The 16,683-nt window shown below is 36.9% G+C and overlaps 1 protein-coding gene across 4 annotated transcripts in view; it reads right to left on the bottom strand.

Annotated features, from left to right (window-relative positions):
* Positions 1–16,683, bottom strand: part of SMAP1 (small ArfGAP 1) — an 88,869-nt gene that overhangs the window by 52,131 nt on the left and 20,055 nt on the right. For all 4 annotated transcript variants that reach the window (XM_049818194.1, XM_049818191.1, XM_049818192.1 and 1 more), the window contains exons 2-4: positions 11,226–11,359; positions 10,440–10,525; positions 6,392–6,467 (exon numbers count right to left, since the gene is read on the bottom strand). In XM_049818194.1, the coding sequence (XP_049674151.1) occupies positions 6,392–6,467; positions 10,440–10,522 (159 nt within the window). In that variant the 5' untranslated portion in view covers positions 10,523–10,525; positions 11,226–11,359. The remainder of the gene's footprint in view (positions 1–6,391; positions 6,468–10,439; positions 10,526–11,225; positions 11,360–16,683) is intronic.

Genomic DNA, 16,683 nt, shown 5'->3' with positions numbered 1-16,683 from the left:
TTCACACACTTTCTTAAATATAGAAACTTTGTTTACTAGTCTCTAACCATTGTCAGGACATGATAATATATTCCCACTTCATGTAGTGGAATAGATTGTGCCAGTTCGAAATTTTTGAGACTGAAAGTATCTGAAATCTGCTTAAATGGATTCACCATCCACCCTGAACAAGGCAATTTCCATACGCATTCTGAGAAGTTGTGCTCTTTCTTCTCCTAGACACTTATTTATATTAAAAGCTGCAGAGAGTGTTTGTGATAATACCTACACAGCTAATCTTTAGCTACACTCAACACAATGACCTCACTGCTGCTCCTCATTACTTGTATGGCTTAAGGGTCATTGTATTAGATGCAAAAATATACAATAGTTTAAGAGAGATTGTCTTTTTACAGTTTTTATTTTACATCAAAGAGGAGGTGTTAAGTTTTAAAAAATGTGGAAAACACGATTGCTTCAAACGATTTCCTGAACCTCTGGGCAACTTTAGTGCACTTGTAACTTAGCAGCGTGTACAGTCAAATTAAATGATTTGGATTGGGTACCAGGAACCCCTTCATTAGTGCAGTCCTGTGTCTGAAAGAATCACCCCAGCAGCTGTTAGTTACTCAATAGCGTGTTTTAGACAGTTTTTATTCTTTCTGGAACTACAGTTCTAAAAATCACACATTTTCTCTTGGCTTATTGGTAAACTATGTAATCATCTACTTCAAAGCTTACTTCCTCTAACTAGTAATTTTGGGAGATTCTTACCAACTCCCAAAAATGTAGAACAAGCAACGTTTACTTGGCCATTGCATCTAAGATCATGAGCCTCATTAACAGCTGTCCCTCCACCTTACCAGTTGCATAGCTTTGATTACAAGTATTTGGGACTCAATACAGAGATCATCAGTCGAAGTGAAAGCTCTGTTCAGACATTACTTTCATGAAAACAAACATCCCAAAGTCTGTCTCCAACAAGGCTCATATTTGCTCCACTTGTATTTATGCAACAATTCTGAAAAAGTTCTTCAAGTCATTTATTTAAGCATACAAGTTCAGATTCTTGGGGAAAGGTGTTTGTATAATTGCAAGCTGTTCTCTTCTAAGTGTGCTCCAGGAGACAGTAAACAAAACGAGCACAAAGAGTTTAATGAGAGTCCAAAGCAAACAAAAGATTTAATAAGCAACAGTCTTTCAGGACTAAGACTGTTAGAGGAGAAAGTGCTTTGCATGCTTTACCCTTCAGTTCTGGGATTGTTGTGTACAAAAAAAACCTATGATGAATATAAAAGGATTTGCATATGCTTGAAAGTGATAATCGGGTACAAGTCTAAAGTGGAAAGATATTCCTGAACAGTTTCATGTCAGCACCCACCTGAAGAGGAGTTTCAACATACAGAATTACCTCACACCATTTGACCTATAGTAACTGTCTGTAGTTAACTACAGATGGGACGCAAGCTCTCAATTGCATTGTACAAGCTTTCAGGGATAAATGAACTCAAACAGTATAGCATATTGGACAGCAAATTGCTCATGCTACCGTATCTTAGATGCATCACATTTATAGAGATGCCCTAAATGTTTCACTACTATGTGAAGTTTGTTTTATTAGACTCTATGGTATACTTTGCATCATTCACAGCTTATGTATGCCTAAAAATCGAGAAGAGAGTTTGGCAGAAAATTAATTCTAGGACAGTATTATGCTGAGGATATTTAAAACAAGTTCATTTTACTAACAGCTACTGCTGCTCCTAAGTTGATTCCTCAAAGAGCATAAAAAGTTCCTGCTGTTAACAGTACCAAATCATCTGTTATTCACAGAGCAAATATATATCCTGTAATATCCTGTCAGCTTCAAGTGTTTTCATTTGTACTATTCCTCTTTTTAAAATTTAAGCATACATAAAAAGCATAAAAAAAACCATGAAGTCCTGAATGTTTCAAAATTACTTCATACCAAAGGAAAACAGGAAAGCAGCTGGCCAGATCAAGAGACTTGGGTTTCTCAAGCAGTCGGTCTTTAGAAGTCTTGACAAAGCAAGGTGTCACCACAGTAGGACTATGAACTACTTTCTGAGAAAGGAAGTGTTACCTTTTATACCGGTGTGACTCTTGTTAATGTTGGGAAAGAATTATGGCAGGCAGTGGCTTGAGAAATACTACTTCTAACTCTGTCATTGCCTACACTGCTTAAATGGAATATGCTTTAATAATAAGGATACATTTTCCTAAATATCAAATACCATACAGTTGTCTTCACAGTTTCAGTCGTGACAACCCTAAAACTGTATCTAAGCATTTACTGATCATTTCAACTATAAGTTTTTCAAAGGGCTGACATGCATCTGAAGGTATTTCCATGGAGTACAAAAAAAAAAAATCAGTTTGCCTCCCTACGTAGGCTAATTTATTCAAAATTCTCTTTTCATTGATCAGGATAAAAATTAAAAGTAAATACTGGTACTTTAACAGCAGCTAAATGGAAAAAAAATTTTTAAATGGCAATATTCAAATACTCTGGAAATAAAGTATTTCTACAAATGCATTGTTAGACATTTTCCTAAAACTTTTTCTTCTTGTCTTACAAGAAATGAAGCAGCAAACACATACATAACTGTTAAAAATTTGTCTAATGATTACAAAAAGGTTTCTGTTCCAATTAAGATCTAAAAAAGTATAAATATTCCAAAAAACCTGAAAGGCACCCATAAAACTCATCCACATCCATATTCCTTAAAATATCAGATTGATTTTAACTGTATTATCAGTGTTGGTAAAAAGCAAGGAATACATAATTTCCATTGATATTTTTTCCCAGGCTCCCTCCCCAGCTATGTTGTTTAATCCGAATTGGAGCTCCTACTTTTTGTTTCACCTAAAGTACATGTGAAGTAAGTACACCTGTGAAAAGAAGGGACAAGCATAGTGTGATTACTTTCATAAATTCCCTACCTACATCTAACCTGACCCAGAGCACCATAGTTTGCCTACCTGGGGCTACCATTCCTGCTACATTCAGAAGATTTTTCTTAAGGCTAAAGCCCAAGATTGTGGTAAATAATTAGGCCTAACTGGTACCAGAGTGTTTCCCAGTACCAAACAAAAAAAACCCACAAAAAAAAAAAACCAAACAGAAAAGAACAAAAACCAACCCAAAACAAAAAAAGACAAATATACCACTGTTTAAGGGTGTCAGCCTCTCAGGGCCTTCTATAAAATAAGTCACAAGCCTGCACTGAGTCTGAGCAAGAAAACAAGAGTAACTATTTACTGATAACCCACTTAGAACAGCTGAGTAAATTGTAACTCTCATTTAGTCCTGAGCAGTGACATAGAACCAGCATTTCACATTTTCCCAATAATGATGGATCAGAAAACTCTGAAATCTATGCATTTTAATAGATTTTAAATATTTTTTTAAAGTCAGGCTGCTTTCAGTCAGCATTAGATTTTTCTAATGTGTATCTGATTTCTACTTAAATGCATTATTCTATTTAAAATGTAACTAGCCATTAAAACCACAAATGCTTTTTTTGCCGATAACTTTATCCTGCATCGCTTTTCAGTGAACCATGAAAAAAATAATTTAATTTTTCATATTTGCCTACTTTTAGGCTGCATGTTTGATGGCAGTATTGGTCTCTGCACTAGCTAATTTTGTTATTATAGTGTGTATCTCTAAAAGCCAAATTTAGTAATACAACAATTTAGTCTTGTCAGAACACAAAACATCTCATAGAATTAACAATTATAAATAAAAAATTTGTAAGAAAAGAAAAGATACATGAATCCTAAGCATCACAGAACCAAGAAGTGAACCTTGACATATACTCTTGGGCTGCAACAGACAGAATACATTAACAGAGATGTTGTACTGTTAGACAAACTTGAAAAGCTTACGATCGTGCCAAAATTAAGCTAAGAGAAATATTGTACTGCACGTTTTAAGAGAATCTATTGAAAACAACTTTTATGATACAGGAAGCTTTTACCACAAGCAACTTGTAACAGTGGACAAAATATGGGAAAGACCCTTAAATTTTTAAATGCCACCTCAGTGAAATTACCTGGTTAAGGAAAGCAACCCTTAGGGCACAGCAAGCCTGTTTCTGCACTTCTGTAACCTGCTCCTACCCAGAAGGGATTCATTTTACCAAATGACAACATACGCATCTCCAAGTTAAACTGGTCCTAACCCAAGCAGAAGGCATTCTACACCTATTTCAAAGGCGATGACAAAATGTAAGTGTGCTAAAAAGCTCACAGGTCACCCCAACAATGCTGATTTCGATTAAAAATAGGACACTGTGCTCTCTGCAAAAGTAAGCGCGGTAAAGAGATTTTCCAGAAGAAGAGAGCTTGCCGTGACGCAGCGCAGACACCCCACCCGAACGGTTCACAAGACCATTACTCGTGGAGGTATCGTGCTAGCACTGCTCTGATGCTACCAAAACACTTGGCAGAGGGCTGAAAGTCCACAGCCGCCCCTCGGTTCCCAGGGAATCGTAGCCACCTCCTGGCAGGGTGGGAAGAGGGAAGGCGTCTCAGATGTCATCAGGACTGCAAAAGGAAAGCTTTTAGAAACCGTCACCACCCCCTGCACAGGGGCACAGAAATGCATACCTCCACAGAGTTCCCTTCCTCACCCCGATCTTCCCCAAATTCCCCACAGACCTTCATGTGCTTGACGTGTAGGGTAACATCCCCTCTTCCCTGCCAACAGTAGCCAGGAGCAGAAAAGCAGTGTACTGGACATGCAGAATGCAGGCTCCGTTCCCCCTTTTCTTCCTCCTCCCTGTCAGTCTCGGGGCCACTCGAAAGATGATCGCTGAGTTCCAGTCACAGCACTACACGTGGATGTGAGCTGGGCTGGTGCCAGAGCCAAGGAGGGCAACCCAGTTCAAGCGGTAGACTGGGACTTTTAGGATTTTGCCGTAACTGTGATTTCAGATTGCCTACCTCAAACCTGATGTTTGGTGGCCTTGAAGAAATGCAGGTGAATGTGAGTGTGTATGAGTTACTATCACTAAAATATTTCATGATCGAATTTTGTTCCTATCTCAGAGAGATTATGCCATTTACATTAGTCAATGAAAGAAAACCCCAAGTAGGAAGAAATAAAATGGTGTTCCCTCTCCTGAGCGGTAACAAGCATCTCTTCAGCTTGTCTGGATTCTATCCTTGCTGCTATGACAGGTAAGCAATTCATATTAGTCTGAAATACAATAAAGCAAAATCTGATTACTCCTTCAAACATATTAAGGCAGCAGTGGACTACTATATTAGACACCTAGGCTCTCTGTTTACAAAGATCTTGGGAATATTTTGAACTTTTAAAAGTAGTACAATTTTAAACAATTCTTCCTGTTTTCTACTTTGGAATAAAAGAAGGGTAACTGACAGCGTAATTCAAATCACAATTGTATTTTACCTCTTAAGTGAAGCAATTTTCCCCCTACTTCCACAATGCTTAATTAATGCAACACTTCTCTAGTTTCCAGGTTTGGGTTTTTTTCCTTCTAAAATGAAACTATCGTTCAAAGATCCATTTTCTCAGATGGGAAAGGCAGCATAAACTCTTACTCTTTACACCCACCCTTGCACTCATTCCCCTGTCAAAGTTTACTGCCTAGTAAGATGGAGTAGTAAGTTACATCAGGCCATACTTAAATAATGGAGGTATAGAGGAATGTGTGTTTAAGCATAAGTACACCTATATTAATAAAAATATATAAACTAGATTGTATGCCCCAGAAATTGCCATACCCCAAAAAAATGAACAAGGCTGTGAACTTCAGTAAAGGCTGACATTTTCAGACCAGCTTTGCCAGAAAAGCACTCACCAACTTACTGTAGTGAACACACAGCTACATGATGAAACGGCTGGTTTGCCATACTGCCTGTGGTCGCTACCAGAGCGCACCTCACTGCAAGCAACAGTCTGGAATTCGGCAGAGCAATTAGACCCTCAGAAAGAGGGGCCCAACGCACCCTAGGACTTCTCATCAAGGTATTACAGAGAATGAAGGAAGCCAAAGTCACCAGAAACAGTAACTATCTTACCCCTGTAACACAGAAGAATATACTCAGAAAGGACTCAAAGTATACTGTTGAAGAACTACCCATCACTGAAACAGAAAAAAACACAATATAAAGAGTCGGAAGCAAGCTATTTTTTGGATCATAACGCTTTCCTGTTATGTATGTAATAGACAACGTCTGTTGAACTTACAGAACCTAGCAATGGCTTTCAAGAGATACAAAAGAAAGCATTTAGTTCTGTATCAAAAAGGTTTTGACTGTAAAAGACATTTTAACATACGTAATGTTTTCTACATTTCTCTTACGTAGCTTTCAAAAAAGAAAAGTGACAGAATTCTTGGTGAAACTGTTTACTTACATTGAAGGCATTAACTGCATTTTTATCATAATACTTCTTCTTTTCGTACTTATCCCTGATGAAAAATTCCACAGCTCTGGAAGTAGCCAGTTTAAGGAAAACGCACATTCAGATAAATAGCAACATTAATCTAAAAAGCTGACAGGTTATTCAAATTAAAGAATTGCACCAGATTCTTGCTCCATCTCATTTTGTCATTTTAAAACAACAAAACAAACTGCTCTACACAGAAAAATTGCTACTACAGTATCCAAAAATAGCTTATTTTTACTACAGAGAATTAAGCAGTTTAATCTCTTAATGAAACAATATGAGAAAGATATACTAGAAGTAACTCAGTGTTCCAGTTAGGATATTTTCACTTGGTATTTGTAAGATACAGGGCTGCAGTACTGCAAATACTTGAACAAAGGTATGCATATATGGTAAACAATTAAAGTATAGTTATCCATCATAACATGGGGAAAAAACACTTTATCTTCACAAAAAAGGTGAAATATATGTACCTGTTCTCTGATTTGCACAAATTATATCATCCGTCAAAAGCTGATCATAAACAGTTCTCTGAGAACATTAAGTCCTCCACGAGAGCCTCCTATTCTAAAAAACATCTCTGTGGAAGGGAAAGAAAACTAAAACTAGTGATAAAAAGATACTGAAGCAAAGGTGGAAATAGCAGCAAGCATACTGATGTAGAAGACCAGAACTGACAACTCACTAGCTCAAACACAAGAAGAACAACTAGTTGTTTTCCTCAATTATTCTCTCAGCTGCATAAAGCAGCTCTTCCAAAGCAATGTGAACACTTTTAACTTTAGTAAAGCTGATTCTCTGGTACCTGTAGAATAAATTTTAACTAATTTGTTTGGCAATGTGATTATCCATTCAGAAACTGAAGTTGCAACTGTGGAAGCTCTGATTCATTGCATCTTAAACTTCCGCAGCAATTTTTCCTCAATCCACGGAAAGATACCTTAGCCCCATGTACTGCCTCTTAAGATTAACACTGAACTCTGAGCACTCAGTTCCTTCATTCTGTGCATCAAATTATATCAGCAACAATCACAATTAGTTTCAAATTGTATGCAAACATCACCTGAAGACATTGCTTCGTAAAAGTTGCAAAAACCAAAACATTCTTTTCTACTTCTTTCCAAATATATCTACATTCTCAAGGGCATCTTGAGCACTTTGAACATGCAACTATCTCAGTACTACTGTCGCATTATTCTTTACACATACCAAAGGACTGTCATTTTGCCAAAAAATCAATGTATATTATCAAATTACAGATGAATGGAACTTGTATAATATGCAACTCCCACAACTTTTGAAATTTAGCAAAGACTAAACAGGATTCCCTCAGAAAGTTTATTCTCAACTTGCAGTACAAATTACTGCGCTATATTATCTAAGTTGGGGGAGGAGACAGAAAAAGTGAATTTAATTTTCTCCCATGCTTTTAGGCTGTAACTGGATAACTGTATTAAATTATAACTAATTTAGACCTAAACAAAAATATTCAAAACTTGATTGTTATAAAATACCTTAGAGCAACCTATCCTTTCTTCAAATAAAAAGTCTTAGTTATTTGCCACAATTAACATTTTCAGATGGCACATTTATTTTGTAAAGTGTTCTAAGCTTTGGTTGCTCAGATTTCGGTGTTAGATATTTTAGTTCTTTTGCATAAATATTTCCCTATTTTTAGCAGTTTCCCAGAATGCACACTTGATATTTCAGACAATTAGAAAGTTTTAATTTGAAAATTATTAATACAGAACCATAAGTATTTAACTTTCATAGGGTTTAGTTTTTCAGAATGCTATTACACTGAGGTATTAAGTTGTGCATTTTGAAAAATATCCACTTTATTCAAGTTACCCCATTTCAATATGCATGCATTTCTTGACTACATAAGTTTCTATAGATCAATAACCTACCATGTTCTTGCTAACAACAGAATTTAAAACAACCTCAACGCATGCCAAAACTGTTTTAAGTGAGTAAAATGAAGAGACAAAAAAATGATTCACTGTACTCTTGGAAAAAAACACTTTGAAACAGGAAGCTAAAGATGCCATACAAAAAACCATCAAGATGATCCTCAAAGTTAGCTTCTACACCACAGCATCCCTGTGAAGTACAAGGGAAGAATAATAATAAAAAAAAAAATGCCCAGAAAGGTCAGTCTTGTGATTAAGAAGCAGAAGTGATGGGGGACCTTTAGCCAGAGATTTTGGGCAGATCCCACATACACGTTTCTCCTGTGTCTCCATTCTACTATCCAAAACCCCAAAATAAGTATATTATAGTGCTACAGGAAGTTAAGCGCTAATGTAGAAGAACATATACACAAGCGATCATTACATGCAAAGAGGTTTCAGAGTTCATCCAAAAGAATATTCAGAATATTGAGAATATTCATAACCAAAATATTGATGAGACACAATGCTGATTTTACAGTGATACAAAGGGCAAAGAGGAAAGGCAAAAAAGCCCATAACACAACAGCTTGTCATGAATGTCAAGCAGGTAAGTAGCTGCCAAAGTTATGGGGAAATTGAGAAATTAAACAAAAATGTTGGCATCCTCTCTCCTGGCACTGTATTTTTAATAAAGAAAACACATGCAATGGAATATATTCAACTGACCAAGTCCACTACTTAGAAACTGACAACTGTTCAAAAAGCTATATAATTATTTCAAGGTATACAGTGTCAAAGGAATTATTCTGAAAGTCTAAAAATGAAACTTTTGTTCTGATCTGACAAGAAAAGCTTAGAGTACAGCATTATTGCTTCTCCTGCAATAGCACCAGTGAATTCAAGTTAGCTGCAGTAAGAACAAAATATACATCTTCAAGATCCACTTTTGAATAAGTTTTAGTCAAAGTATTTCAGTCTTATGGCTGAAAAAGTTCTAGAATATTACAGCTGGAATATTACAGTGCTATCTGGTTCCAGTTACTTTGTTCTTATGCATATGTATGTTTAATTTAAAAGCTACTGCAATATGGAAAAACATATCTGTTTTTCTCAAGTGCATTTTATAATGGAGTCTAACCCTTAAAAAAAAAATCTTCTGCGCATAGCATATTGAACATAGTATCTAATAAACAGAAGAACCAAAATCACTTTTGGATATAGAAAAGGAAAATTCAGATCCAGTTACAATTAAGTCCGTTTGTCAGCCTCCATAGCCTGTATCATCATCAGGCTAAGAGAGTTGAGGAAAGATTCAGCTCACTTAACAGTAGGTGTTTAGGATCTCATTACAGTTAAAGAGTTCCAGTAAGATCAGATGAAGCAAATCCTACCTGTGGAGTAACTTCACTACATCAGGAGCTAATACAAATCTAAATTAATGCCATTAAACATTATCCTAATGATTCGGTACATTCAAAAAAGGTATTTTTTGAGGAAAGCTATTTATTGGCAGTAGACAATTCTTCTTCCAACCCTCTCCTTCCAGGTACATGGTGATAACCACACACCAACACAAGTGGTGGCTGTCAGGAAGGTTTGGTTTATTTAGATATTCCCGTGCTAGTTGTCTTTGCTCACCCACTTCATAGAATGTATACACTTCAACTCCAAAACATTACAGAATAGTTAATCTAGAGGAAAAAATCCATACTTCACTTGAGTAAGATTCAGTGGCTTATTTTACTTCACCATTCAGCTCATTATTTCCTGTTCAAATGCTTCTAACTTCAGCTGGCAGTTATTCAAGATAAAAGACAGAATATTCAAAAGCTCTCTAGTATCACTCTAAACTCCTACATACAGGGAATTTATGAAGTCACCTGTTCTGAAAGCAAAAATAAATGGGTCTTGCCAAATCTCATTACAAAGTAGATTTGCTATAACTGAAGTAATTTAAACCTTTCCTGAACCATTCCCAACTTCCACCGTCATTTCTTATACAACAATATCAATGAAATAAATAAGGTAAGCTGCCAAATGTACCAGTTCCTCGAAACAGTCATAACATCTAAGTTGCATTAAAAGTCATTTCAATGTGAAAGCTAAAACAAAAAGGATACTGATCTGTTTGAGGTCTTCGGAAGTTCTCTGGTAGATTAGCTTCATAGAGTAGTCTTGCTTTAGTATTTCCCATTTCCTGCATGCACTAAAGGAAAGTAGTAGAAAACAGTTAGTTCATGTCCATCAATACTTTAAATCCTGAAACAGTCAGAATGCTATTGGTGTGCTTAAAGGACACTGCAAGTTTTTCACTTGGAGACCACTCTGCTGCCCTATGTCTTGGGAGATGCTCCCACATGACAGGACGGCTGCCTGCCAAGACTTGCTGGACAAAAGCTAACAACATAGATGCTGTTTACAGTATAAACTAACCCTTCCAGTAAAAGATAAACTTTAATCTCTCAGGATAGCTCTTCAGACCAGGAGGAATAGGAGGAAGAAAATTTATCTGGTAGCAGAAAGAGGCTTCAGACTGGAGCATACCTGAAAAAGCCAGTACTCGGTACACTAAAAGAATGTAATCAAGAATCAGATGTGTGAACACTACCTTACTGTCACCTATAGAAAAGGGAAAGGCTTACAACATATCTTCCACAGATACAACAAAGAAGCAGTTTTCAGAGTCCCCATGGCAAGGTACAATATATCTACAATAAATAAAAAAAAGATAGCTAAACCAATTTAAGTGAGTTTTCAGAACCTAAACTCGTTACAGTAGAAATATAACACATTAAGAACTACTTTGATTATAAAATGTTTAAGTTGGGGGATCATGATAAACTCAAATCCTTTCAAAAGGACTTCTGGCATTCCCTCCAAACTGAAAATGTTTTAGGATATTTTACCTGTATTTGCTCTGGTGTCCATTGGTCCAAGTTGACAGACTTGACCCTTGATATATGGACCCCAAGATTTCGATGTATTCCAGCACATCTGATGCAAATAAAAACACCGGTGTTCCAAGAGGCCCATCTTGGACCTAAGGGAAGTGGGGAAATAAATTAGTTATTTTCAAAATTCCATATGCTGTGAAGATTTTCTTTGGCATAATTCTATACTGACAACAGGAATAAAGAAGTCTGAATAATGGCTCACAGCTCTTTGTCTAGGATATCTATTACTTCTAACAGTCTCCATTGTTAGCAATTTTATTTACGGCTTTCTACTTCTAAGTGATGTCACATAACATTAGAGTTAGCCAGATTAAGGTAGGAAGTCATATGTTGTGTCCACTGGCCTCCGCCTCCCACTTCCCCCATCTCCCCCCCAAAAAACCCAAACAAACTTTAGAAAGCTGGCTTACTACCAACAACAAGATTTTGCTTACATCTTCAATAATCTTTACAGCTATGTATCAGATGCAAGCATCAACAGAAATCTTGCCCCTTTTTCTCCAATTAGGAAGCTTCCTAAGACATGCATCTGTACTTAACTTGAAATTAAATGCAGGACAAGCTTACATTAACACAACAAATCCTTTAATACCTCATACAGCACAGACTTTACGACAGTAGCATACAAACTCTTACAGAATGGTTATACAGAGATTTACAAAACCAACTGATGAAAATATCCATGACTAAGAATGGCAGAAAACTGAATACATTCAGTACCCTTGATTACTAAACTACAGCACGAGTTGCCATTCACAGCCCAATGATTTTTCTCACAGAATCTGGCTGATTTATGAACATTAGCATTGTTTCTCATCTGTGTTGGCATGTTGAGACAGACCTAAAGCATGCTGGCCTGAACTCCCACTGTGACACGTGGGATGTTTGACTTAAGTTACTACAGAGTCTCAAATTAAAACACATTTATATCACTTTATTCCAGCTCTGTACACCACCATTATTAAAGGCACTGCTTTAAAGTCCATCTAGTTCTGAGCTCTAAAGAGGTAAGTTTTGATGGTTAAGTAATACTTAACCGTCAAAAGCAAGAAGGCGCATTGAGGAGTTGGAAAACATTTTGAGCAATTATTTCCCAACTTTGTATGACAGATGCGCATCTAGACCACTCATGCAACTGCAGCAGTTTGCATTCTGATATTAATATACTGTACAAACACCTTCCTAGAGCCTAGAAAAGAATTTTGTGCCTCCCTCTTCTGATCTTTAGCTTAGGACTTCGTTGGGTTGACCCCAGCCAAACACCCACAGAGCTGCTTGCTCGCTCTCCTCTCCTGCTGGACAGGGCGAAAAGAGAAGGAAGGTGAGAAGACTTGCAGACTGAGATAACAACAGTTTTAATAAATTAAGCAAGAACTCCACATAAGCAAAGGAGAAAAAAAAAAAAGGTATTTCTTCATTACTTCCCATCATTGGGCAGGTGACCAGCCACCTCCTAGAAAGCTGGGCCTCAGCACACACAACTTGCTTTGGAAGACACCACCATAACCAAGAATGTCCTTCTTTCTCCTCCTTTCCTTGAGCATTTATTGCTGAGCACATCATCATATGGTATGGAATGGTCAGAGTCACTAGCTATCCCAGCCATGTCTCGTCCCAGTTTCTTGCCCACCCACCCCTAGCCTACTTATCTGCAGGGGGGGGTGCAGAACAGGAAAAAAAAAAAAAGAAAAAAAAAAGCAAGCCCTGATAATGTGCAAGCACTGCTCAGCAATAGCCAAAACAAAGAAGCAGGAGAAATCCTTTCAGTTAGACTCCATTCTTTTGAATTGGTATTCAAAAATCCCAAGACACATTCACAGCTCCCGGGATTTGTTGCAAGAAGCCTTCCTCTTACTAGTGGAAATACTGGCTACGTTTTGGGTAGCCACCTTGCTTTAATTTGTCTTGAACAAGATCTCAAAAAGTCAGACTACCTGATGCCTATTGCTTGACCTTTAAGACCAAACTGATTAAGATGACTGCCAGTTCTCAAAATAAGTGCTACCATCATAAGATTAGATTTCAGGGTTCAAGAGATCTAACAGTTACTCATTGAAATCAACACATTTCCCACATGGCACTTCTACATTAAAACTACTACTTGTCAGGTAAGAATAAACAGTCAAGCTGTTTGCAATGTGTCTTAAAACAGTTCAACAGCTAGCAACCTGTTGACCTGCCTTTTTGTTTTCCACTATGAAACACTACAAACACAAAATAGTCACCCTGTCCTTACAGTCTGTGTAGATCTATAGTACAGGAAGATCCCATATACAATTTATACTGCTTTAAGTTTTAGTGCTCCTGGATAGAGTTTTGCAGGCCATTTGCCTCAACATATTAAGTTTCAGCTAAAGTAACACACCAGAAGAAACTTAAGCAAAAAACCTCCTTAGCCACTCCATTGTAGATAAAGTACCTCACCTTATGCAATTAATGTAGCCATGATGGTTTAGAAACAAAACGATAAGGCAAGGTCTTGTGTTCCCAACAGCTGCTCCAGTTTTCCCCCAAACTACCCAACCCAGGGATGTGCCTTCTAAAGAAGGAAGCCAGTTTTGGTCAAGTTGCTATAGGGACAGGAGGTGTTTACCTGTAGTATCTATATGCTGTCCATATTTTTGTCCTATTGGGTATTTACACAGCCACTATAAAGTTTTTACCACAACAGAGTTTGTACAACTACACATCACGTGATCTTCCTATTCTTCAGGTTCTTCCTCAGCTATGACATCCCAGATAGGCAAGTTCTACATTAATGAGACAAGACTGGAATGAGGGCTTGACATGACTGAAGACTATCTTAATAAATGAAGAGGGAGATCATTAACTCTGTCGTTTAATATTTTAACTTAGAATTTTGTTAACAAGAAGAAAGATCATAACACAACTTGTGAATTAGCTGGTTTTCTCCTGGAAAAGAACAGTTTCATATTTTCCCAGAAGCTCAGATTTCATTATTTCGTGCTTATTTCTGAAATAACACAGGGAAATCAAATATATTTAAGCAATAAAGTAACAAATTAAGCAGTGGAGTAACAGACAAACCCGAGGCCAGAAAAAATATGTTCACTTTTAATCTCTGAATTTATTTCAGACTAATGACAATATGCAACATTAAACACTTCAAATGAAAAATGTTTTAATTAATACAAATCAATTACAGCCACAGTTAATCAGTAGGCAAAAAGTTACAAAATGTTTTCTGTGTGGGCATCAAAGCAGCTGCGCTTCACTTAACCAAACAGTCAACTAAAGCTTAGTCTGTAAACCATCCTGTGTGAGAAATGTTTAACAGTAATTTGGACTGATTCAACACACAATCTGCAGTTATCTCAATTCTGTATGAAGTCAGGATCCTTATTTCTGTACACAGGAAATATCTTGCACTTAATAGGAATATTCACGTTTCTTCTCATTGGGTCCTTAAAGATACATTTGTTTTTCTTCATTAAAATTTAGAAAGTAACCTCGTTTATCTGCTGGATGTATTTTGCTAGCCAATTAAGACGAGAGACATTTGGCTTCAGAAAGGAAGACTGGATGTTAAGAATCTTGATGACTGCTGTTTTATGCTATTTAAGACACCTTTACATGCCAGTACCAATGCCTACCTATCAACAACTGCATTATACAGTGCAACTCCAATCAGCCAATATTAACATGAAATACTGCTTGACATAAATTTTAATGCAATTGTAATGTTATTCTTTTGAAAGCCATTTGAATACAAACTTTCTACTGGAAGAGCTGAGCAGCACTTCAGCAGCTTGATGCACCGCTATCAATGAGCCACTCTGATAGAAAAATACACTTGAAGTAAATTCTTCAGTCATTTAAGATATGAATAATTTCACTACTTAAAAACATTTTCAGCCTCTTTCGTCCTTTGCTAAAGTTAATTTAAGGAAAAAAAGCAATAGGACTTGTGCTGTCCTGAAAATGACCAATGCTTATACTAGAATATATACTAGGATACTGTGAAGTCCTTGAAACACTGTCTGGATGAACCAAGGAAAAAACTTCAGCAACCCAAAGACAACCATTACACATGCCAAGACCCTGCCTTCCAGGACGTAGCTGGACATCTGCCTGCTGATAGGAAGGAGTGAATGACTTTCTCTTTACGCTTCACTTGTGTCCACAGCTTTTGCTTTCCTTATTAAACTGTCATGATGTCAAGCCACAAGTCTTTCCACCTTCCTTCTATTTTCTCCCATTCCACAGGAAAGGAGAACACACGAGAGGTAGGGTGGGAGTTTGGCTGCTCACTGGGGTCAACCCACATCATCTGCTACTACATTAGTTTGCGTTCAGGAAGCGTACACCAAGTTTGGAATGGAAACTTGAATTCAATTAAACTCTCAGAAACAGCACCAGTTGTGACACATTTAGAGTATTTAAGGAGTCCTTTATTACAGACAATCTAGACTCTAAAAATGAAAGAAATATGTAGCCACAAGACAACGTTTCCCAGTATGTCTTTAAGTTTTTAGAATTGCTAGGTAACTTGTAAATTTAAGTAACGACCTGAAGAGAGCTTTTTCCAGTTACAGTAGACTTCCATGCCAGTATAGTTATTGTACAGAACAAACATTCTCCCTACTTGCAGAAATATCTACAGCTACTAAAATACCCTAGAACATTTCAAAAACTGACTTCAGCTGTTTAAAGCTGAAGCAATAAAGAGCTTGAAAATCATCTACATAATTTTAGATACAAGTCTTCACATAAGTCGATTTCAAGCCAACTTTTAAATTGCTGAAAAAGTTACCCATCTTCACATGACATTCTTTTATTCTAAAATGCACTTCAAAGTGTGAATTTTGTGAAAAAGGTATCATTTTTACATATTCTCTAGCGAGATGAAAGCTTTTGTCCTAATGTATTTCAAAAATTTTCCCACACTTCCCCTCTTCAGGATATCATTTTTGATGAGGTATTTCTCCTCCATATTATTTAAACTGGACTAGTACCTTGCATGTGCTTAAAGTGTGTGCGTATACTCTTTTATATCCCTTTCTTCCCCATCCACATAACTCATTCAGTTTGGGCCATATGTTCTACTCCATTATACTAGAAAGCTAACACTGCAAGAAAGAAGATGCTGCAATAAATGTTCACAGCATTGCTGACACACCCTGCTAATTTAATTAGAGCTGATAAAACCAACTTTTTGTGGGTACAGCTGATATAGATCTTTGGGCAAGAATAATGAAAGGAATGGTAATGCTGAAGCTAGTATAGTGCATTTCCAAAGGAAACACAAGACAAAACACATGAGTTTTTAGAAGTCCAAGGTTTAAGTTTTATTCCAAACTGCTCAAATTTTATTTTGATTCAGTGGATGCTGTCTTGTACTGTGTACAAAACAAGGCTTACATGATCGTGCTCATTTAAAATACTGAGA

The sequence above is a fragment of the Accipiter gentilis genome, chromosome 15, assembly GCF_929443795.1.
Source record: "Accipiter gentilis chromosome 15, bAccGen1.1, whole genome shotgun sequence".
NCBI lineage: Eukaryota > Metazoa > Chordata > Aves > Accipitriformes > Accipitridae > Astur > Astur gentilis.
The sequence above is the reverse complement of the archived record's forward strand: the minus strand, read 5'-3'. Positions and strand labels throughout refer to the sequence as shown.